Genomic DNA, 24,121 nt, shown 5'->3' on the forward strand with positions numbered 1-24,121 from the left:
TGGTTGTGAAGAAGAATGAGGAGAATTAGATAGGTAGAACGGAAAACGAATGAGAAGGTGTTAGAAATGGTGGAGGAGAAAAGAAGAGTTTTAGATATTATTGAGAAGAGAAAGAGAAACTGGTTGGGGCATTGACTAAGAAGAAACTGTATCATGAGGGATGTGTTAGAGGGTATGGTGGCAGGAAAGAGAGGAAGGGGGTGAAGAAGAGTACAATCAATGGATGACATCAAAGCAGAAAAATCGTACGTGAAGACGAAGAGATTACCTCAAGACCGTGGAGCATGGAAGCTTGTAAGTTGCAGCAAGTTACTTGCCAGTAATGGCAGAATACCTATATTGATGATCACGATTTATTTAGATAAATTGTATCACCATTATGACCCTCATTACTAGAATTAATTAGAATGTACTTATAGATAGTACTCCTGTACAACCAGCTTATTAGTGCGAGTGGTTCTCTGGTCAAAGAGAGAGCACGTCGAGTCGACTCTGGGGGAAGGTGGAAAGTTTCGAAATTAAACGAGTATCGTGAAGGAATAAAAGTGTTATTTAACAGAAGCTAGAAACAGTAGAGCAGTGTTCAAACAGTAATATGAAATCCTATTTTAAGTTTAATTCTTATATAAATGAAAGCCTTATAACAGTAATATATTAAATCTTTCAATTTCTGTAATTAATTTTTAATAACCCTTATCATTTGTACGTTACGTTTAGAATTCTTTATGTGCTCCTTATGCTGATTCATTATCCTTACTTTCCCTAGTATAGCTTATTTCGTAGCAAAGTCGACTTGGTTTACAAACCAGAATAAATATACAGGGTGTTGCAAAAGTTTGTGACAATATTTTGAGAATAGATTTCTCACATCAAAATAAGAAAAAAAAAGTTCATATGGACCTTTGACCGGAAGTGCATAATTTCGTAATTATAGTGTGCCGAATACGTGAAAAAATGTACTTTAAAGGTCCATAGTTGCACTACTATAGGACCGATCGTGGTCGAATCAAGACATCACTGAGGAACTGGTATGTGAACTATCCAAATATCCATCTTTCAGAACCTCCGGTACTTACACAATCATTTTAAGAGAGGCTGTTTCGGAGTACTTGATCACTCTCCACCTACCTCTCTAAAAATTGGTGTACAAGTACTGGAGCGTTTTTAAACATAGATATTTGGATAGTTGACATACCAGTTCCTCAGTGATATCTTGATCCGACTGCGATAGGTCCCATAGTAATGAAGCTATGAAATTTTAAAATTCACTTATTTCACCATTTCGACACCGTGTAACTCCGAAACTATCCACTTTTGGGCACAGGTCTCTAAGTATTAATCACAAGAGCAAGCCAACCGCATTGTAAGTAGTTTACAGGCAAGAATAAAGAAGCTCTGAAAAGGGCACGAAAAACGGGAATGTAAATTCAACATAGCGCCGGATGGGACACTCCTTAGTCATTGTTCTTTTTTCTGGTTTTATTTCTTTCATACGTGCGTTCGTTCTTTTCTGATGAAGCATCAGTGAAAGTGTTGACAAATTATTTTTATTTGTGTCCGTGTAGTAGGGTTGCCAACTTTTTTTGGGTGTGTGTGTGTAAAAGTGTGAAATATTTCGTTATGATCTTACGTCTATGATGAATTAATTAAAAATTACTTTTATACAATTTTGTTCCAAGATTGAACATTAATTCTTTCTGCTTTTGCCTCTGTCCACAGTATTACAACCAATGTAGATTTTTGCATTTATATTTTCTCTTAGGGAACTAATTTTGTCGAAAAGATCTTCATTTATGTCAAAGTCAATATGCGTAAGAATCGATAATGCAGGAACAGTGATCTTAACGAAAAAATATACCTCAATGCGCAAGAAATGCGAAACAATTTCTTCTTAAGAAATAATGAAGCAGATTTAAATAACATTTTGCTGCCATTTCAGAAAAGAATTCCAGATATGAACTTATGGACTAAAAAAATCAGGAGAAAATTTAAAAACTGTACAAAATACGTAGCTCTCTTTTAATACGGAAAACTTTACAATCTTACCCTGTCGTAGTTTTCGAATGTATCCTGCTAAGCATGGTAATTTGCTTCTAAGTATTCATAAACACACATTTAAAGACCAAGAGTGAGCATTATATAGTACCAAGACCATATTACTAACAGGGCCATATTACTAACCGGGCCATACTTACCAACAGGGCCATATTTAAGATTTTTACCACCATGGGCAAAAGATTGCTACTATACAGGTCAAAAACTGTCTAATGCAAATGGAATGAAATGAAATCTTCGAGTTTTACGTCCCACAGTTATGCCGAGTGGGCTAAAGGAGACGCTGATGATGAGAAATGAATGACATGGTGGAATGGAGAAAATGGGAAGAAACGGCAAAATCCCGAAAAAATCCACGCACACAGTGTTTATCCACCACAAAGTTCACTTGGCGCGAGCTGGGATAGAACCAGAGACCCCACACACCAGAGGTGAACGCTCTACCATTGAGCCATCGCGGCTCAAAACTTTCTAATGCATCAAACTGAGGATTGCAAGACCTGTCTGTCACAGGTTCGAAGGCCATTCAGGAATTGGGTGATATGTATTTTCCTTTCATAATTTCTCGTTGTTTATTTATTGTACGACGGAGCCTAGGACCTAAGACTGAAATATAAAATGAAATAAATAAATAAATACATTTTCTAATTATCAAGAACATATTAATTTACTCAATTTTTCAGTGAAAGGCCATGATGTTGCTACATTTGCCGGAGACGGGAAGTTGACTTTTGCCAAGACAGGGAAACCTTGTCGACTACTTCATATGTTTGTGAGATTCCAACCTTTTCACAAAGATGGCATTCTGATTCATCGTTACCAAGAACATAATCTAGGGTGTGATTACGTGGTTTTTGGTATGGAGGACAGCAACATGTTCTTGGAGGCTGAAATCAGTGGCTGTCCGGTGAAAGTGGTTACTAGAGATACGGTACAGGTATGTTATATGAGTGCTATTCTCTTTTTAGGACATTAAACACATTTATTCTGTAATATCTATTACTTTATAATCACGTCTAATCATCGGAGTCGGATAATGGAAAGTTAGGTTGGCAGGATATTACAAAAAATGTCTGACCTGATATCTATACTTTGCAGTAAATTATAGTCTTACTATTTATTTTGTTGGGAACAGGGGACGGGAGATCTGCAGAAACTGACATGAGAGTATGGACATTGTGAACCACCGGTTCTACAGAATTGCTTGCTGCAAACTTTTCACCAATTCTGACGTTACCATGGACAGTCAGCTACTACGGTGTTCATCGTGAACATTGGCGTGACCTGCTGTGAATGGTCTGTATCATCTTCTGACTATACACTTCACACAACTGCTTGTCCATCTATGACGCCGATAGCTTCTTAACTTGGAGAAACCTGATTACCGCGGGTACCTAGCACTCTGCTGGAGACCGTATACACGAAGCTATGTTTACCGTGGGATTCTATCACCACTGATTCCACACACCTGTGTTCCATCCAGGTTATAGCTACGTGTTCCTCCTCTACTCCTGAGGAAGCGCGTTCCGCTTTGAATACTTGTATCATTCTTTATGCACTTTAGAAACTTTCTTTCCGAATGGGACTCGTATTGAAAAAGTCAACAATGTTATTTAAATGTAGCAGACTATGCCCTAAGTTTCACCTTGAGGTGTGAAGGGTGTTTTCTCAACTTTCAATCATTAAAAATGTATAAGTTTGGCTACCATACGTAAGTCTAGATGCACACGCAAACACTTCTCACAGAAACACTTGTTAATGGATCTATCACAAGCATTGTCATTATCTTTCAATATGTAATCTCACGAGACCCACAGGCAGATGACATACTAATTTTGAGAATCACCAATAAAAAACTTCAATCAGAATTGTTAATATCTGAAAGTATAAGGAGGTATGATTCGTATGTTTAATACTAGTCGTGTGTGAGTGAAAGTACGTATGTTGTGCGTAAACATAAACTAGCAATCCCTTTTCACCTATTTATTCATTACACGCACAAGTATGTTGGTTGGTCTACACCAACTCTTAAGACCTAAATAATTAATATCATAATGACAAACACAAACATCCACAAATTTTGTCCCTAAACAGAGAATACAACAACTCTGAAATCCTCTACACAACTTTTCGTATAATTTTAATGCCATATTCAATCTTGATTACACCCAATTGCCCACGTATGTAATATATTTTTAAGTGTTTCTCACCCGATCATATTAAACTACAACATATTCCAACAAGAATGAATAGAGATCAGAGTAGACTAGAGTATCCAATCATTGGCTCAGCATATGAAGAACCAGACCATCGATCCAGGACGAGACACTTGACCATCATACAAGATCATCCTCATCCTCAAAGGGAAGGTAAAGATGGACAAGTGTTGCGTGTTTCTAAACGTTTGCTTCCTTTAAAAAAAAATGTTCAGCAGCAGTGAACACTGAGAATTCAGCTGTGAGGGGAGACAGTTATAAAACCTAGGATGGACAAATATATACGTGAGCACCAATCTCGTAAATGCATCTTATCCAGAATGGGCCTTAGGAGTTGACGGACTTAATCACATATCTCTGACTCTTACCTGGAAAAACACTAATTTCTTCACACATTTCTAACTCTTACACAGAAAACCACCAATTTCATCACATATCTGTCTCTTACCTGCAAAAGCACTAATTTTACCCCATATCTCTGATCCTTAGCTACAAAAACGCTAATTTTATCTCATATCTTTGACTCTTACCTGAGAAAAACACTAATTTCACAATATATCTCTGACTCTTAACTGGAAACACACTAATTTCATTCATACAATTACTTTTTCTGTTTGGCATATTATTATATTTACCCTATTTTTCTTCATTTTCAGATTGGTGAATGGCAAATGGTTTTAGCAGGAATCGTCGGGACGAAGGCATTTATTAGATTGAATGACTCACCTGACACTGCAGTGTCCAAATTTCCCCGATGCATTCCAAAAGATATTGATTTAGACCATGAAATGACAGTAGGTTCTCACAAGTCAGGAAAACCGCCATTTCGTGGAAAAATACATCTATTAGTGATCAATTTTACACCAATGAGTCTGAGACGAGAGCCAGAAAACACTAATGCACCTCACCAAACGACCAACGTGCTGGTGAATCGTGCAATACACGAGGAAACATTCCGGCAATTGGAGCCTAAGCAATTTATCAGGGGGCCGTGTCCACCCGATGATCGGTTGTGGGAAGTGGAAACTACAGTGAAACTTCGAGGACTTGACGGAACGTTGATGTTTTTGCCAGGAGAAAACAAAGAAACTGAACCAGATAACAAAAAGGATTATATTCTTGTCACTATTGAAGCTGGTACATTAAAGCTGAAAGCTAATATTGATGGTCAAATTAGTCAAAGTACGAGCTCAGAACCATTGGTATCTGGACAGTGGTACAACCTAAAGGTACGTAGATTATTAAACAAAGATCATGTTAAATTTTAGTATTTTATGTCACAATACTGACTTCAAAGTATTCCTACCGTAACCAATACCCTTCAAAGGATCATCAGTATTTCGAACACACTTCTAGAGTGCTCATTCTCAGGATGGTTTTAAAGCTTAGGCCAGGATTGAAATTAAATTAATACATGTTCATTACGTTCCATTAGCAATTAAGTTCAGTATTATTTCCCGAAATAATGCCAGGAAAGTAATAATTAGAATAGTATTCCAAGGGCACAAAAAAAAATTACTGTTGTCAATCTTAACATGCGAGGCGTTTACAATAAACATAATGTGAGATTGGAAAAATTCAAGTGCCATTTGCAGAGAGAACATCTTTATTAAAAAACTTTACATACAAAAGTGGTACTAAGTTTTACAATTATATTCCGTGTTTCAAAAAGAAATGACCTGATTTTGGACGGTAATAATTACAAAACACAGGACGTGCCGGCAAGGAAATGAGTTTTATTTGTATGAGCGTGGCCTAGAGTTTCAGAAAATCGTCGTTAGATGTCAGTCAGTGACAGTGCGTCTTTTCAGTTTGCAGTCAGTCAGAAATAAGATGGCGTCCGCTCAACAGAAGGCGTTTTGTGCACTGCAGTTTACAAAGACTGAGTCAGTGATTTCGGTCCAGCGTGCATTTCGTCGGCGTTTTGGTATTTATCCGCCTGTACCCAAAAACGTTTGTCGTTGATATCGCCAATTTGAAGAGACAGGATGCTTATGCAAAGGGAAGAGTCCAGGTTGGCCTCGCACTTTCGATGAAATGGTGGAATTAAGCTATCGTATAGATGTTGTTCGTGCTGCTACTCGCGCCCACATAGATCATTTGTAATAGCATAGATAAAACTTGAAGATTTTTGTGAGTATTTTGCAATTTATTCTATTTTTATAGTATGTTTTTTTAACAATACATATGGACTTTTAAAATCAGGCCATTCTTTTTGAAACACCCTGTATTACCGACAAGTATAAAAAAAATACTGAATCAAGCAACTAATTGTATTCATGGTGAAATAAATGAATATACAGCTTACATAGTGATGAAAATTATTCTGTCTTATCAATTATAATGTACACCAAACTCATTTTATATAATTGAAAATATTATACTGCACTTAAAGTTGATACTAGTTGGGATGTAGTCCTTCGTAGGAGAGTTACATTTGTTATGGTTTAACTGATAACGTTAATAATAATAATAATAATAATAATAATAATAATAATAATAATAATAATAATAATAATAATAATAATAATAATAATAATAATAATAATAATAATAATAAGGAGACATTTCATCTGCATGAAACTTTAATCCATGCAATAATACCGTAGTTGGTAGCAGATCACACAAAATTTAATACCAATATTTCAGCTATCATTAAAACAGATCACACTTACTTTTAATTTCAGTTACTCAAGTCAGATTCCGAAGTAACACTTCTCGTAAACAACAAAGCCAGGACAATGGTTTCAATGTCTGGAGATTTCAACTGCGTCCAGGATATGTTTCTTGGATCAGTTCCTTCAGATATGAAACTCTTCTACGGAAGCATAATCCCACAACATGCAGATACCTCGGCCATGATAGGATCCCTTGTATCCAATGGTAGAAAGAGAGACCTGACGGCGCTTCCAGTAGAACAAGAAGATAATCAATTCTCATCAAGCACTATCAGTTTCTCAGGTGAGATATAGGAAATAGCACAAGTATAGTGCGAACATTACGTATTTTTGTTCATACAGGAGTATCTCAAACTAATATATTCTCTCTAAAACACAATATCTAACTAATTAAAGCAGAGAAGTACACAATTTTTGTGGTATTGTGTACCTTAGAGACGCAAATGTTCAAAATGGCGAACTTTTGCTGTAAAACGTCGTCGACAACGATACAGAACAAAGCAACATGCTGATTCTATTGTTTCTAATGGTATAGCAACAGCCAGCTCAATTTGGTCTCTCATATCTTCCGGTGTTTGTGTTTTTTTCGGTGTACACCGTGCTCTTTACAATTCTCCAACGAAATAAATCTAGGAGGTTAAATCCAGAGAGCGAGGTGGGTACTCTGCAGCATTTTATCTTCATTTTATCCATCTCTGAGGAGAGGTGAGATTCAGATCTTATCTCACCTGTAGAAGATAGTACCCACCTTCGTTGTCAGAAAACATTTATGTCTTAAAGGTACGCAATATAAGAAAACTTGTATATCTGCTTCAATTAGTGAGATATTGTGCTTCAAAAGGGTGTATACATTAATTTAAGACACCCTGTAAATTGCAATAGATTATTACTTATTTATTTTTATTTTTTAGACTGTCGAGTGGTCTATTATACATTCAAGTTTAGAATAGACTGCGAAGTACATAAAACGATAAAATGAACCTCTTCCTTGCCAAGTAGTGATTTGGTTCTAGTTTCTGGACCAGGTGATCCAGAATCATCACACAGTTGATTTATTAACAGATTAGTTACTCGCTTCTTTAAGAAATATTTCCTTAGAATAATAGCAAAGTTAAACATAATGTTAAAAAAAAAGTTATAGGTTTTATACCGATATACTAATTAATCTTAAATGGGCAACTGGTGCCTACACCAGCTAAACAAAACGAAATTTCTATTTGTTGAGAGTAACAAAGCCTCTTTGCTCTGTATTGCAATTTACAACTTACCTTTTAATATTCTTTTATGTGAGTGCCTCGGAAATACCAACATAACTGATTATATAGCAACTAGACTAAACGGTTCGGAGCACAGATTGAAACTAACCTATCGTTTGATAATTCCTGATTTTTAAATACGAATTGAAAGAATTCCAACTCATAAACGTTATGGAAACTGCGACCCTTACAGGGCCATAAGAGATCAAAATCCCTGAACGTTATAAAATAGCCCGAACAGGGACGTTATAAAATGACTATTATATGTGGTCCCCTAACAAACAAGCACGTACTGGATTCGAACTCCGTTTCTGTTATATATGTTACTCTAGGGTACAAGGACGTACTTGATTCTAGCCCCGTGACTGCTATAACATTACTACTGAAATCTTTTATCTCTGTGACTGTTTCTCGTGTGAAAAAGCCCCACTTTCCCCATTTTCTTCTAAAGCAATAGTAGACTGGTATATTTTAAAACTAATAAGTGTAGCACTTGATTTAATTATCCGTATAAAGAGCTTTTCTGAATCGTTTTACCCCATTCTTTGTCAACAGGTAAGTCAGTCACACGAAAATCGAATCACTTAATGAAAACACGTTGCAGTTTCGGCACAACGGTTCTAAATATTGGAGAACTGACCTCTTGTTAACTGGTGCGTTTTAAATAACATATGTGTAGATATATTTTTTATGAAACTATTTGAGATTTAACAAATCTTCTGTAAGAGCAAACTACTTGTGAGAGTGATTTACCTGTTGAAAATGGTCATACACTAAGGCCGGCTGCTCATTGACCCAAGGTAGACGGCCAAGTCGAGGCATAGAAAGGCAGGAAAGGAAGCCGTGAGAGAGCCATGAGTCTCAATCACAAAGTTGTCGAGGTCTTTGCCTAGCACCTGCTCGAATGAATATGTGCTACGTGATCGAATGCATATGCAGTACATGATCAAATGCATATGCGATATGTGCGTCAATTTGTGGTACGTGCTCGAATGAATATCAGTACGTGATTAAATGAATATGTGGCGCATGCTCGAATGAATACACAGTACGTGCTCAAATGCACATGTGGTAATGCTTAAACGAATATGCAGTACGTGCTCAAATGAATATATGATAATGCTCAAATGAATATGCGGTACGTGCTCAAATGAATATGTGGTAATACTCAAATGAATATGCGGTACGTGCTCGAATGAATATGCGGTACATGCTCAAATGAATATGTGGTAATGCTCGAATGAATATGTGGTACGTGCTGAAATGAATATGTGGTACGAAGCTTTGTTGCATTGCTCACAGCGCTGAGCCTCGGCTTGGCTATCTTGTTCTCTGGTCAATATGCGGGCGGCTAAAGTGACTAATATAGTTCGTAAAAAAATTTTAAACACAGTTAAATCAAGAAAATGCTGCATTTATTACTTTAAAAATATATTTAAAATACGTCAATTACTTTATTTAAGTAAGTATTTTAGTAACTCATGCTAAACTCCATGAAACAAAACCCTGAAAGGCTTAAGCAAGCCATTTGAATTTGTGGAAGTGTTGAATATCTCCTACCATCGTTGCTGCTATAGCGACTTCAAGCACTCGCGAAACTTGGGCTCTACACTAATAATGAACTACTTTGTGTCACGTGTATATGACACAATTAGAACATGAATACTAACAATTATTCGAATTAAACGGTAACTAAAATAACAGCAAAAACATAAAACGAAAACAACAATAACAACAAAACGAAACAGCCGCAATCTGGCAACACAGCACTCTCAGGAAATGTTCTCCGTAAAGCGCAAGAGACGAGACTGGCAAAGCTTCATGGATGGGAGTTGATGACCAGGACACAGAATCGCTTCTATTTGGTGGTAAAATCAGTAGATCCAGGTCAAGCGTTACGACTCTGTGGGATCACTATAGTTTCATTGACCGGAGTCCTCTGGGTCTTTCAGGTAGCTCCACAATTTTGGTCACGGTGCTGAATGACCATCGCACTCCCAATACCATCTGTTTTTATCCTGGTTGTTATCCATTAAAATATTGATCAGATCTAGCAATCCTTGGTGAGTTTACGGGATTGATCAGTCAGTATAACTAAAATGTTGGTTCGATAAATCGGTACTTCTCAAAATTGTAACTGAATGATGTTTACAGACAAATGGTCATTTCTTCCCACAGAGAATTATAGAGAAGTGCCAGTGATGATGGGAGAAGACGTGTGGTTATCTTGTGTGTACGATAGAGACCCTTCGCCGCAGTCGTCTTCAAAAACTCTTTGGTTAAAACGAGGACAAGTTGTGCAGCCGGATAATAACCACTTCTCAGTGAAGGAAGACGAGCATATGACAAGTCTTTTAATTTCGTCCTACAAAGACCGTGATGACCTGGAAGATTTCTATAGCTGTTGGGTTCGAAAAGGAGATGAAGCAAAAGTCTTTTACACATTTGGAATCACAGTACATGATAGTCATATGGGTAAGCAAAAGCTAATTAGATTACCCTCAGTTTTCATGAATATATATATTAACAAAGGCAGAACTTTTGTCTGAGAAGTAAGACGGGGTGAGAAAACCAATATTTTTCTTTGGCAATAAATTTATAAGCTGCTATGGTTCAGTAAATTCGATTAGGAACTTTGGTAATAAATTTATGAACAGCTGTTGGTTAGTATGTTTAAGTAGGAACTTTGCTAGTAAAGAACTTCGCACTTTTCTTATGGAAAGTGGCTTTCGGCTAATGTTGTTGAAACTTCGCTGGTTGATAGTTCTTAACGTGTGGATCAAAAGTCTCAATGGGCACAAAGACCGAAATCTACTCCTTCCCCCCCAAAAACCGCCTCCAAGTAGCTGGGGGGGATTGAACTGATTTCAGCATGTAAAACAATTTGTTGTTTTAATCAACTCAACAAGGACCCCAAACAACCACATGTTAGACTATCAAACTAACCCACTTGACACCGCCCTTTGCCCCCCCACATATCCCCCCCGCGAATTACCTTACGGATGTTACATATTACTGTAGTTTATAGTTGCGCGTATGTGTTGAAATTCCTACAGTTTTGGTCTCACCGACGATATAATGGGTTTCACGTATCGCTGATTACGAATCTGAGGTGAGAGTTCTAGAATTCAAGACGGAAGATCAACATGGCGGATCAAAAACACGAAACTCCTGAATGTAGCCACAAATAGCTGTTTACTAGGGTATTTTGGGTCGTTGGTTACGAATCTGAGGTCAAAATTCTTGAATTCAAGATTGCAGATCCAATATGGTGGATAAAAACGTCGAAGCCACAAATCGTAGTAGACTAGAGTGTTTTTAGATCGCTGTTTAAGTACGCAACATTCCTTGATACTTTCGCCACCATGTAGAATTATTCTGCACCCTTGCCCTTTACCAAAACCCACCACAGATATCTTAATGCTGAACGGTGTTAAAATAATTCATCAATTATCTGTTCATTATTTCCATCATTTCGGTTTGCAGCATCTAATGTGATACTTAGCAATGAGTCATCGGGATATCTAATATTCTGTAAATGTCGTGCATGGCCTAAATACCATAAGACACTTGCAACGTGCGCACATGTACCTAATGTACGAGCACCGTTTTGCATGTACAGTAGTAACCTTGAATAACATTTTGATCATAATCCTGTTCATCTTCATCATTGGCTACATTTGCATTGCGGAACCTTGAGTAGAGACGTATGCGCAGGAATCCCGGTTCAGTTACGTTTTCGTCAAGCTGGAATTGCTCATCGTTATCTCGTATTAGTTTATCTGGGACGTAAGAGGATGAGAGATCTACTTGATATGTGCCTACAGTATAATCTCGTAAGTAGTTTAAGTTAAGTACAGGGAAATCAATTAGGCCTTGATCATTCAGCGGTATCCATTGACCGTTCCTTCTAATAAGATTATCTACCTCCACTTTTGCTTTAACAACGTTCGGCATGATTGACCTATTTCTCATTTCTCTAGCTAATTCAATGGCTGCATCTTGCATGAAAATAACGGGTTGGTATCTGTTCAAAATAGCTCCAGCTATGCGATAAAAACTATTCAGTTTCTTTGCATGTTGCAGATTCAACGTTTGTGCTAGAAACTTAAAAACAGATCTTAGATGCCCGTTTCTTGCCTCGACTATCCATCGACTTTTAGTAACTAGTCGAGAAGTATTCGCATCTTCTGTTGATAGTTGTCTTTCACGTGGTAGTAGGAGTGCGGGCATTCTATGATCAATTCCTAAATATTCCAGTAAAGGAATTGCATCGCGGTATCCTCTGTCTACTAACACAATGACCAGGATTATGATCAAAATGTTATTCAAGATTACTACTGTACATGTCAAAGCGGTGCTCGTACATTAGGTACATGTGCGCACGTTGCAAGTGTCTTATGGTATTTAGGCCATGCACGACATTTACAGAATATTAGATATCCCGATGACTCATTGCTAAGTATCACATTAGATGCTGCAAACCGAAATGATGGAAATAATGAACAGATAATTGATGAATTATTTTAACACCGTTCAGCATTAAGATATCTGTGGTGGGTTTTGGTAAAGGGCAAGGGTGCAGAATAATTCTACATGGTGGCTGAAGTATCAAGGAATGTTGCGTACTTAAACAGCGATCTAAAAACACTCTAGTCTACTACGATTTGTGGCTTCGACGTTTTTATCCACCATATTGGATCTGCAATCTTGAATTCAAGAATTTTGACCTCAGATTCGTAACCAACGACCCAAAATACCCTAGTAAACAGCTATTTGTGGCTACATTCAGGAGTTTCGTGTTTTTGATCCGCCATGTTGATCTTCCGTCTTGAATTCTAGAACTCTCACCTCAGATTCGTAATCAGCGATACGTGAAACCCATTATATCGTCGGTGAGACCAAAACTGTAGGAATTTCAACACATACGCGCAACTATAAACTACAGTAATATGTAACATCCGTAAGGTAATTTGCGGGGGGATATGTGGGGGGGGGGGCAAAGGGCGGTATCAAGTGGGTTAGTTTGATAGTCTAACATGTGGTTGTTTGGGGTCCTTGTTGAGTTGATTAAAACAACAAATTGTTTTACATGCTGAAATCAGTTCAATCCCCCCCCCAGCTACTTGGAGGCGGTTTTTTGGGGGGAAGGAGTAGATTTCGGTCTTTGTGCCCATTGAGACTTTTGATCCACACGTTAAGAACTATCAACCAGCGAAGTTTCAACAACATTAGCCGAAAGCCACTTTCCATAAGAAAAGTGCGAGGTCCTTTATGAAAAACTACAATTGCTTAGTAAATTTCATTAGGAACTTCAATAAAATTATGAACTGCTATAGTTTAAATTGATTAGGCACTTTAACAGTAAATTTATTAACTGCTACTGCTTAGTCAAGTTGATTGGGAACTTCGATAGTAAATTTATGAACAGCTACAATTACGTAGTAAATTTGATTAAGAATTTCGTATTATTAAAACAAAACTAACCAGACCGAATATATATTATTAATACTTTTGTAACAGTTTATTAATATGTATTTGGTGCTTTGGTCAGTTTTGTTTTATGAATAGGCCTACTGAGGAATATTTTCAAAGCTATAATGAACAAGATAAGAACTTTGATAGTAAATTCATTAACTGTTGTTAGTACATTTGATTAGGAATTATGATAGTAAATTTATGAACTATTGCTTAGTAAAATTAATAAGTAGTAAAACAATATCATTGTAATTTGTGTGGTTATGACTGGAGAATGTACAATTCTTTAAGCCCCTTCCCTGCATCACAGAAGTACTCTATAGTAGGAATATATTTAACATATTTATCGCCCCTTTGCATTAAAAATGCCGCCCTCTTAATATCAATAAATACCAGTGTACGAAATTTGAACCAGTCAAGTGAATAATTTGAATGGAAGTAGAAAACAAATATGTAAAATAAATAAATATAATATATAACAATATATGAATACAATAATATATAATATATATAAGATAACATCTAAAAATCCGGTGTCACATCCCTACGTGTGTGCATAATAAATTCATAAAATTTTCGAGAACTGGAAAATAAAGAAACTAGTCCGAAATAATTTGCCGCGCTTCAAACCTTACCGCCTCGAGTCATGATTCATATTGACCTATGCGTATGTACAGCCCTACTCTACCTATATAGTATAGCCGAACGGCTAAATCATTCTGAGAAGGCACTAAAACGAAACAGCACCCTACCCAGGTGATTCAGTTCTTTCGCTACATGAGAAGAATATTTCTATAGTATCTTTTCAGTTTAAAGGTTGTGTGATGAATGAAGAAAAGTGATGATTGCAATTTATTTACTTAGTAACTCTTTAATTCCTCTCTTTTTTTTGAGTGATGCTGAACAGCAAGATATATTGGTCTTGTTTTGTTTATTTATTATCGTTTCATATAATAACTGGTTGTCTCTTTTCGCTTCATTGGGAAATATAAATTTTAAACAGTTTTTGTTCATTAGATGGCTCCCAATGTTGTTCTAGTGTCTTGTTAATTATCATTGCAAACAAATGCCAAACGGGAAACTGTAGTTGGTCAAAAGAAAAGAAGACTCTCATGAAAGAGATTGTATTCTGGGCACGTGGACTCTTGCCGTAGAAGTTCCTGGAATAATAGCTACTTCAACGACGATTGTCAACTATTTATAATAATAATTATTATTATTATTATGGAAGTTAGTGAAGCAGCTTGGATCTTTTTAGAATTCCTTATTACTGTGAAACAACATATCAAAAGTACCAGTACGATTTCTCTAAAAAAAATCCAAATAATTCTCTCCCTAGGGATTGACACAAGCGATCCAGTTTTCCAAGCTCAGTTAATCACCTTTTTGACAATATTAACAACTTTGCTTTTTGGATGCTGGTTGTGTGGAATCGCTTACTGTGACAGACATGAGAGGTTAGTAATTTTTTTCTTTTGTTTCTTTCTAAAATAAAATATTACGTTGTACTCACTTGTATTCTAAGTAATAATTATCTTCAAAATACTAGCTAAATACCATGCTAAATCTTTTATCTTGCCAATTGGACGCTCCCTTTTTATTGTGTGGTTTAATAAGTTATTAAGTTACGTATTGTGAAGTATCTGTGTAGTTATAGTGACATGACTGTGAGATAACTGTGTGAACTTTTAACTTACTTCGCCATATTCAATTATTCTATTAAATTGCGACTATGTTCTACAGAATCATGAACTCTTTAAAATCCATCGGAACAAAACTTTTATTAAGATTGTACATTTCAGACAGCTTCTGTAATCACATATTTGTTAATAAACACGACTAGTTTCCTTATTGTCTTTCCGCACATCTTTAAGCATAGCCTGATACTTCCCCATTCATTGAACTCCAAAGTCATCATTTTACAGCCAGACAAAACCACGGAGGACACATCGACAGGGGTATTCGACACTCGGTTAAGATAGGTGCAGGATCGACAAGAGAAGAGGATCGCACCGTTGGAGAACAACCAGCTCCATAACTCAAGAATACCATTCTGTTGGTTCATCTACGCAGATATATCGAGCTTAAGTTGAGACTAGTGGAATTAAGGTGTAAGAGTATTCTGTTATCTCCTTCAGGTAACACATATTGGGAAACTTCTATCCTCTACGATCTTCAGCAACCTCTTAATTAATTAATTTTATTTATCTTTCATTCTGTCAACGGAGTTATGGTAGTTGAGTGGCACAACGCTCACCTCCAGTGCAAGGGGTCTCTGGTTCGACCATCGGCCACGCGAGTTTACGATGGATGGTATCCTGTTTGTGAATTTTTCGAGATTTTTCTGTTTTCTTCCCCATTCTCATTCCATCAATTATTTCATTACCCACCCCTTTAGCCAAAAGGGTATAAGTATGGGCTATAAAACTAGGAATTTCATTTCACAATAATATCATTCAATAGAATAAGTGAATAAAAAGTAAAAGGATATTGCAATATTAGTAACCAAAACCATGTGGTTCGCCACAAGTATTAGCACGCAGCCGACTATCACCGATGAAACACAAAGAGATACGAAGAGGACTCCTCCACAGGCTCCGCGTGCAAAGACTGACTATATAAACGGACACCTCGAGAAAGAAGACATCAGTTGTTAACTGGTCACCTTCTTATCTCTCCAAGCTGAATCGGGAAGAAGAGACTCTCCTCTAACCTCACCTCTAACTTTCAATGGGAAGAAGATACTAATCCCGACCTTTCAGCTGCAATCGGGCAATAGATACCTTTACCCATCCCCGAGCATATTTACATTACTGACCTTATCAAGAATCTTAAAAATAAAAATTCCTTTATGCCGCCGACTCATTGATTTATTCACTTGTCCACCAAGTACTACTTCAGTGCCATGGCCTACTTGCTGAGGGCTATGATCTTCAGTTTTGTTGGGTGTCAGGCCATGTTAGTATCCTTGGAAATGAGCTGGCCGACACTGTTGCGAAGGAGGCTGCTCTTCATGGTCGTCGTTGCCGCCTCCCTGTTCCCAGCACTGATGTTCGTCATGTCTTTTCTCGTCTTCTGCATCAGCGCTGGCAGTCATCATGGGATCAGCAGATCAACAACAAACTCCATGCTGTGAAGCCCCGTCTTGGAGTCTGATCGTCGAGCTCCCGCCCTTCACGATTGGAAGAGAGGTCTTTGGCTCGTCTTCGGATTGGTCATAGTTATTGGACACCGTCTACAAAGAATTCCTCCTCCTGACTGTCACCTCTGTGGTCAACGCTTGACTATTCGTCATCTTCTTGTAGACTGCGTGCCTCGTGCGCCTGTGCGTGCTCAATTTGGCCTGCCCGCTGACCTCCGAACTCTGCTCAGCAATGATCCTGGCATCGTCTTGAAGGTGTTCCAATTTCTGCGACATCAGCAAGTTTTATCCGCCATTTGACTTTTCTGTGTGCCTCTGTGACTGTGCAGTGTTCTGTTATGTGGATGCACCGCTTTTAACGTTTCATGCATTATTTATTATTTTATCTTGCACTTTTCTTTTTCTGTACTCAGCGTGGTGCTCTGCGTGACTGTTTTAGTGTGTTCCTTATGATCTTCTCTACTACGGACAGTACGGTTTTTTAGCTGTGCATGTTTGTCTCTCTTCGCGTTTACTGTGTGTCCTCTTACCTAGTGATGGGTGCTAAAAGACCCCTGTCGTCGGCTCAACCACCCCAAAATTTTCAATTCAATTCAATTCATTGATTTATTAGACAATAGATAATTTACGTTAACGGCTGGAACGACAAACTAGATGATGCGTTAATTCTCTGGTATCTTCAACAAGGATAAACAACAAACTAGAATATCCTTACCAATATCAGTAACTTCAAAGATATTCACATTGGCTTCTCCAAATTCTTATACGAAGGTCATTCCATAAATAATGCGCACTTAATTTTTGTTTGCTTACATGTTTATTTTTTTTATGTAGTATCTCTTTACAAGCCTTCAATGTGGTCTTCCTTTTACTCAATGGCGAGTTCCAATCTCCAGGATCCTTCAGTATTCCATCCACGACGACATTTTTTAAATGAAATTAAATCTTTCAGTTTTACATCTCACGGTTATGTCATTTAAGCTAAAGGAGATGATGATGATGAGAATAAATGAATGGTGGAAGGAAGAAAGTGGGAGGCAACGGCAGAGCTTTGAAAAAACCTCCACACACGGTGTTTGTCTACCACAAAGCCCACTTGGCGCGAGTTGAGATCGAACCAGAAACTACACGCAGCAGAGGTAAACGCTCTACCACCGAGCCACACAAGATGCCATTTTTGTTCAGCTTTCTACTGACTTGGGTAACGGTGGTAGAAACTCTTCCGGAGATGGACAATTTTATCCATAAAATGTCTATATTGTAAATTAAGCAAATTAAACTATTCAATTGAATTTTTACACACACCCTTTCTCATGAGAATATAAAACTTAATAATTGCGTGATAAATACTAGGGATGGCCAATTCCGGAATTTTTACTTTCCGGAATCCGGAAAGTAAAATCGGAAAATTCCGGATTTCGGAAAAATTCCGGATTTCGGAAAAAATCCGGATTTCGGAAAAATTCCGGAATTCGGAAAAAATCCGTATTTCGGAAAAATTCCGGAATTCGGAAAAATTCCGGAATTCGGAGAAATTCCGGAATTCGGAAAAATTCCGGAATTCGGAAAAATTCCGGAATTCAGAAAAAATCCGGAATTCGGAAAAATTCCGGAATTCGGAAAAAATCCGGATTTCGGAAAAAATCCGTATTTCGGAAAAATTCCGGAATTCGGAAAAATTCCGGATTTCGGAAAAAATCCGGAATTCGGAAAAATTCCGGATTTCGGAAAAAATCCGGATTTCGGAAAAATTCCGGAATTCGGAAAAAATATTTTTTCTTTTTGTAATCCTAAGAATTTTGTTCAAATGCAAACGAACAAATTTCCTTTTTGTAATCCTAAGAATGTATGATGCAAGTTAAGCTGAAACTTATATCTTAAAGTATACACTACTCAATCTTCCCATGGTTAATGAGATGTAGTCCAAAAGTACGATGTACTCCTAATATTTAATTTTTGTTTTACTGTGATATTGTCCAGAGGTAAGACATATATTACACTGAGATAAACAACTTGACATAATGAAGATGTTATCATACGTAGTTTTCCAGAAAATCGTGAGAAACGATTTTTTATGAAGTTAAAATATGCGTCGCTTGTTGCCAGTGTAATGCAATTGATAACTTTTATGCTGGAATAGTCTTCTTCTTCTTCTTCTTCTTCTTCTTCTTCTTCTTCTTATTATTATTATTATTATTATTATTATTATTATTATTATTATTATTATTATTATTATTATTATTATTAATCGTTTATGTACTGTAAAAGAAAAATATGAACCGTTAAGTAGTATATTTTATCTTGTTTTTTGATATCTTCTAACAGTAATAACAAATTGCTTGTAAATACGCAATGATTATCAAGGACAATGGCATATTAATGTAAGGACTACTCTGCAGACTAGCAATAAACAATAAACAATAACATAAACAATAGTCCCAAAAAAAAAGTAACTAACTTGGGCACGTCAGAATATTCGCGAGAATATAGGGACGCATTGAGACTAGCAAAAAACGTGGTGTTATTATTACTCAAAGGGCCGTACGATGGAGGCTTTAACGTTAATGTTAATGGCACCAATGAGCACTTACTTGCTCTAATGGTTAACCTCACTTTTGAGATGATTCTTAGAAGTGGGCGTGTTGGCATGCAGTTGGAGTACTAACGATTTGCGTCACTATCGAACACTAACTTAGCACTAGCGACGTTTAAAGTCGAAATTGGAGTCTGACATAAGTGGCTTGTCAACTTCACGGACATTATATTTTCCTTGAATGCGTGAATTTTGCGCCCTACCACAAAAATAGGAAAAAATGCACTCGCAATATATTTGCACTGGAATGTTTGCGCCCTACCCCAAAAAGAGGGGAAAATGCGCCGGCTATATATTTGCACTGGGATGTTAGCGCCCTACAATTCAACTTATTATTGTATTGTGTAAAGTAACTTCCACTCGAACTTGAACTAGGCTTGCCTCTCATCGTCTCAGTGAGTTACTCCATCCGTTATAATATTCCGAACAAATGAAAAAAAAAATACAATTTTAGTTCACTAAAGGGCAATCCATACAAATACAATTTTTCATTATACTACAAAATTTACAATAAACGTATAAATGACTGATATATAATTATTTATTAATATAATCAAAGAGTATAATTTAATCTACAAAAGGCTGTTTGGCTCTACCCAGATATCTCTGTTCACAATCCTTGAGAGTTGTTTGGCTTTTCAGGACACAAAATATAGAAAAGAAAATGTAAAGTGAATGTAAAATCAGTTCAGTAATATTATCAAGAAAACTATGTACAGTGTGTTTACTTGCTGGAATTACACTTCAAACACACAATTGCGTTCAGTCGTTCTTTCAGGAAAAATGTTCCGGGGGGCACATTTAGTATTCCGGAGGGGGGTCACTGCTGGTACTATTCTATTTATTATTATATTATAGACGTATTATTTTGGTCTCCTCCGAGGGGGCACTCTGAGAGCTCTGGGGAGGCCAGTGTTCCCCCAAAATCATCTCTGGAAGAAGCAGTGATTGCGTTGATCCGTTGTGTTCTTTTGGCTTATATTGAAGTTTATTCTCCCCTTATATAGCCACAATGAAAATAAATCACAAATGGCATGGTTGTGGGGGGAGGATTGTTTATGCTGTAATGTCAGCCCCTCCGAGGAAATGCGTAAGCTCCAATAGGTTCTTTTATTTCGCAGGTCTCAAACTTCCCGGTGGAGGTACATCGCAGGCGCAATTTTCCCTGTTCTTGAGGTAGGGCGCAAATTTCCCAGACGCAAAATTCTCGACACCGTTCGAATGACCTCGGAAGACTATATCTTTTTCAATACTTTTTTATAATTTTTTACTCGAGATTTCTTCATAGCTTCTTATTAAAATACTTACTAATATATCCTCATTTTATTGTCCTAACCAATCAATATGGGTATGGTGTCAGTAAAATATTTAGATTGATCGAGCCTCTGGTGTGTAACCACAGTATCATGCCCCCATTAGAAATCTTGGCTAAACGAATCAATATATGTTGCCAATAAAATAGTTTAGAATGATTGAGCCCCTGGTAAATAACCATAGTATTTCGTGACAGACCCCCCCCCCTTCCTATTACCATATTCTAGCTACGTGCCTGACTCAGCTAAATCTCTACATTCTTTACCAAGCACACATTTTCTAAAGCGGAAAATGCTCTCTAAATACCTAAGCTCATTATTTTCAGCAGATGCACAAACTGGGTAACATGCTATCTACATGAATGTTATATATGTCGATTACTGGAAACCGCTTCTCGCTATCTATTACCATATTTACTATATAATGATTAACGTTAAAACCGGAAATGGTTGATTTGTACCGCTTCCGGTTTGAATATTACATTCATCAGGGAACTCGATTCTTAACTATTGACTCTGTACATCATGGCCAAAATTGATTGGTAATCCATCAGATAGTTCTTGAGACTGTTTGTTTCACTGACGGACAGAATGAATATATGGCTATAGAGTTTTGATAAACTAAATTCGTTAATGAGTGATGATGGAACAAATATAAGAAAGGGAACCAAGAGTACCACCGGGAAAATTTTCGAACACAAAATTAGCCATCGAAAACCCACATGTCCTGGGTTAGAATACCATAGATGAAAACTCTACCACTGAGTCATCAATCACCCGCTTATTAGTTTTGTTAACTATTATATTAATATAAATTAATGAATGCCTGCTTATGTTAATTATTGAACAATTACATTGTATACTTCGTAAAGTCAATTTGTATTTACTGTACATACAGTGAGCGCAGAAAGTGTTCGTACACCTATGCTATTGAAACGAGAATGCCTGCGAAAAAGAAACAGAAAATTTAAGAAGTGTAATAACACACACAATATGAATAATGAAAACTAAGCTTTATGAATATATCAATAAAGAACCACAAAGACAAGTTTAATGGTCAGAAAGTAAATAAATTCCGTAGAAAATATATAGAGTAGACGCAAAAAGTGATCGTACACCTGACGTACGAATACGAAACAAAGATACCACAACTGGGGTTCACTAGTATTCACCTGAGTATACACCTCTGTATAGCATGACGAGTAACAGAATGAGTTTAGTTGTGAATAGGAGTGAAAAAACTGCACGGTGGGCTGTCGAAATGGGAAGCAACCGAACAGAAACAAATGAGGAGACAAGAAAAGTAATTATTAAAGTGCATAAGAAGGGTAAGTCTTTGAGAAAGATAGCAAACCTCAGGGGCAGATCCAGAGGGGGGCGATCGGGGCCATCGCCCCCCCCCATGAGGAAACTTTCTTATTTTATATATAAATAAACCCATCCATAACAAGTTTGGAGCTCTTAAAAGTAGCAGTATTACTGCCGACCGCCCCTTCCCCAGAAGTCCGTCCTGGATCCGCCCCTGTATAGAGTAGCCACAATCGAGTATTTTCCGCTGTATGTTTGGAGTCGTTGTCTTGCTGAACAATAAATTGTTTTCAAGAACCATCTTCTGCCCACTAGTATGGAGATATTCCTTTAATATGTTAATATACACTTTGTAGATCATCACTCCATCGATAAGGTGGAGACGACCCACTCCTGAGGCACTCATACAACCCCAGACGAGCACGGACCCTCCTCCGTGTCTTACTTTAGAGACGAGATTTTGAGGATTCATCTCTGTATTCACCTTGCGCCATACCATACGCCTCCCATTGGACTCGATAAAATTAAATTTATTTTCGTCCGAAAATATGACCCTATTCCAGAAAGAAGCCTGATCCCTTATCTTTATACTCTTTTTCAAACTTTAGTCTCTTTATACGATTTGTCTTGTTCACCCAGAACATTTTCCTGGCTATCCGACCATGATACCCTGCAAATATTCCGCACTGTACTGGCTGATACTTTAACACCGCGTGTTTCCAGATCCGTTGCCAATTGCACAGCACTACTTTTTGGAACCTTTTTTCTTTCCCTAATAATGTAACGTTTAACTTGTTCACTCAACACTCTTGGTCTTCGAGTTCTTTTTTTATTATTTTTTTTATGGTTTCGCACAGTGATAGAAACATTATACATCGCAATTATTGTTTGTACTGTTGAACAAGGCCTGTCTGCAAGGTTTGCCAGGGGCGGATCCAGGACGGACTTCTGGGGGGGGGGGGGGCGGTCGGCGGTAATACTGCTACTTTTAAGAGCTCCAAACTTATTATGGATGGGTTTATTTATGTATAAAATAAGAGTTTCCTCTTGTGGGGGGGGGGGGCGATTGCCCCCTCTGGACCCGCTCCTGACTCTATAATACCTTGAAACAGCTTCGCACACCTCCCCAATCCCCAGACATGAACCCCATAGAACATCTATGATCTGTTCTGGAGACAAGAATCAGAAGGCACAGCTTGTCTACTAAAGAAGGCCTAAGAAAAGCTATTCAAGAAGAATGGGACATAATCAGTCCCGAAGCTACAGAACTACGAACTACTACAGGTGAAATCAATGCCACGAAGATTACAGACAATCATTAACGCACAGGGTAATCCCACAAAATATTAAATAACGTAATATACTTTATAAGCATTAATTCAAGCATAAGTGTACGGTGACTTTTTGCGTTTACAAAAAAGGAATTCTCTCTTTTCTTCTGAACAAAACAGTGATTGTGTTTGTTTGGCCTTTCTCTTGTATATAGAAATAAAATGTATGAATGTGTAGTCTTAATTCTGGTTATATATATATTTTTCCACCTCCCGTTCTCATGCTAGCTGTTTTCAATATAAACTATGCACGGTGTACGAACACTTTCTGCGCTCACTGTAGGTATGTTGACAATAAGCGAATGTTATTAGAATATTTGTTGAGATTTATTTTCCTTCACTGCCTTTCGCCTGATTAAAAAGTAGTTTGCAGTGCTTTGGAGCAGCTGCAGGTGGGAACGCGATAATGTTTGAGACATACCGGCGACTTTTTTGTGTGTGAAAATAAGATCTTTCTCATAAAGTAGTAAATAACTGCAGTAGCAATTGTCTACGTAAATGATAAAGACATATCCAACTACAAGAAATTAATACAGTATATATAGCCTATTCATTATTGTGTTTCTCTTTTAACAACTACTAGCTAAGGATGGCCAATTCCAGAATTTTTACTTTCCGGAATCCGGAAAGTAAAATCGGAAAAATTCCGGATCTCGGAAAAATTCCGGATTTTTTCTGAATTCCGGAATTTTTCCGAATTCCGGAATTTTTCTAAATTCCGGATTTTTTCCGAATGTCGGAATTTTTCCGA

At 37.3% G+C, this 24,121-nt stretch overlaps 1 protein-coding gene across 1 annotated transcript in view; it reads left to right on the forward strand.

The window, feature by feature from the left end:
- LOC145664956 (uncharacterized) overlaps nucleotides 1-24,121 on the forward strand; it is a 60,070-nt gene that overhangs the window by 30,421 nt on the left and 5,528 nt on the right. Inside the window, exons 8-12 of the mRNA XM_081732092.1 lie at nucleotides 2,739-2,992; nucleotides 4,928-5,500; nucleotides 6,959-7,232; nucleotides 10,384-10,680; nucleotides 15,023-15,140. Coding sequence (XP_081588218.1) covers nucleotides 2,739-2,992; nucleotides 4,928-5,500; nucleotides 6,959-7,232; nucleotides 10,384-10,680; nucleotides 15,023-15,140 — 1,516 coding nt within the window. The remainder of the gene's footprint in view (nucleotides 1-2,738; nucleotides 2,993-4,927; nucleotides 5,501-6,958; nucleotides 7,233-10,383; nucleotides 10,681-15,022; nucleotides 15,141-24,121) is intronic.

This window comes from Thermobia domestica, chromosome 11, assembly GCF_964235325.1.
Source record: "Thermobia domestica chromosome 11, izTheDome1.hap1.1, whole genome shotgun sequence".
NCBI classification, from domain to species: domain Eukaryota; kingdom Metazoa; phylum Arthropoda; class Insecta; order Zygentoma; family Lepismatidae; genus Thermobia; species Thermobia domestica.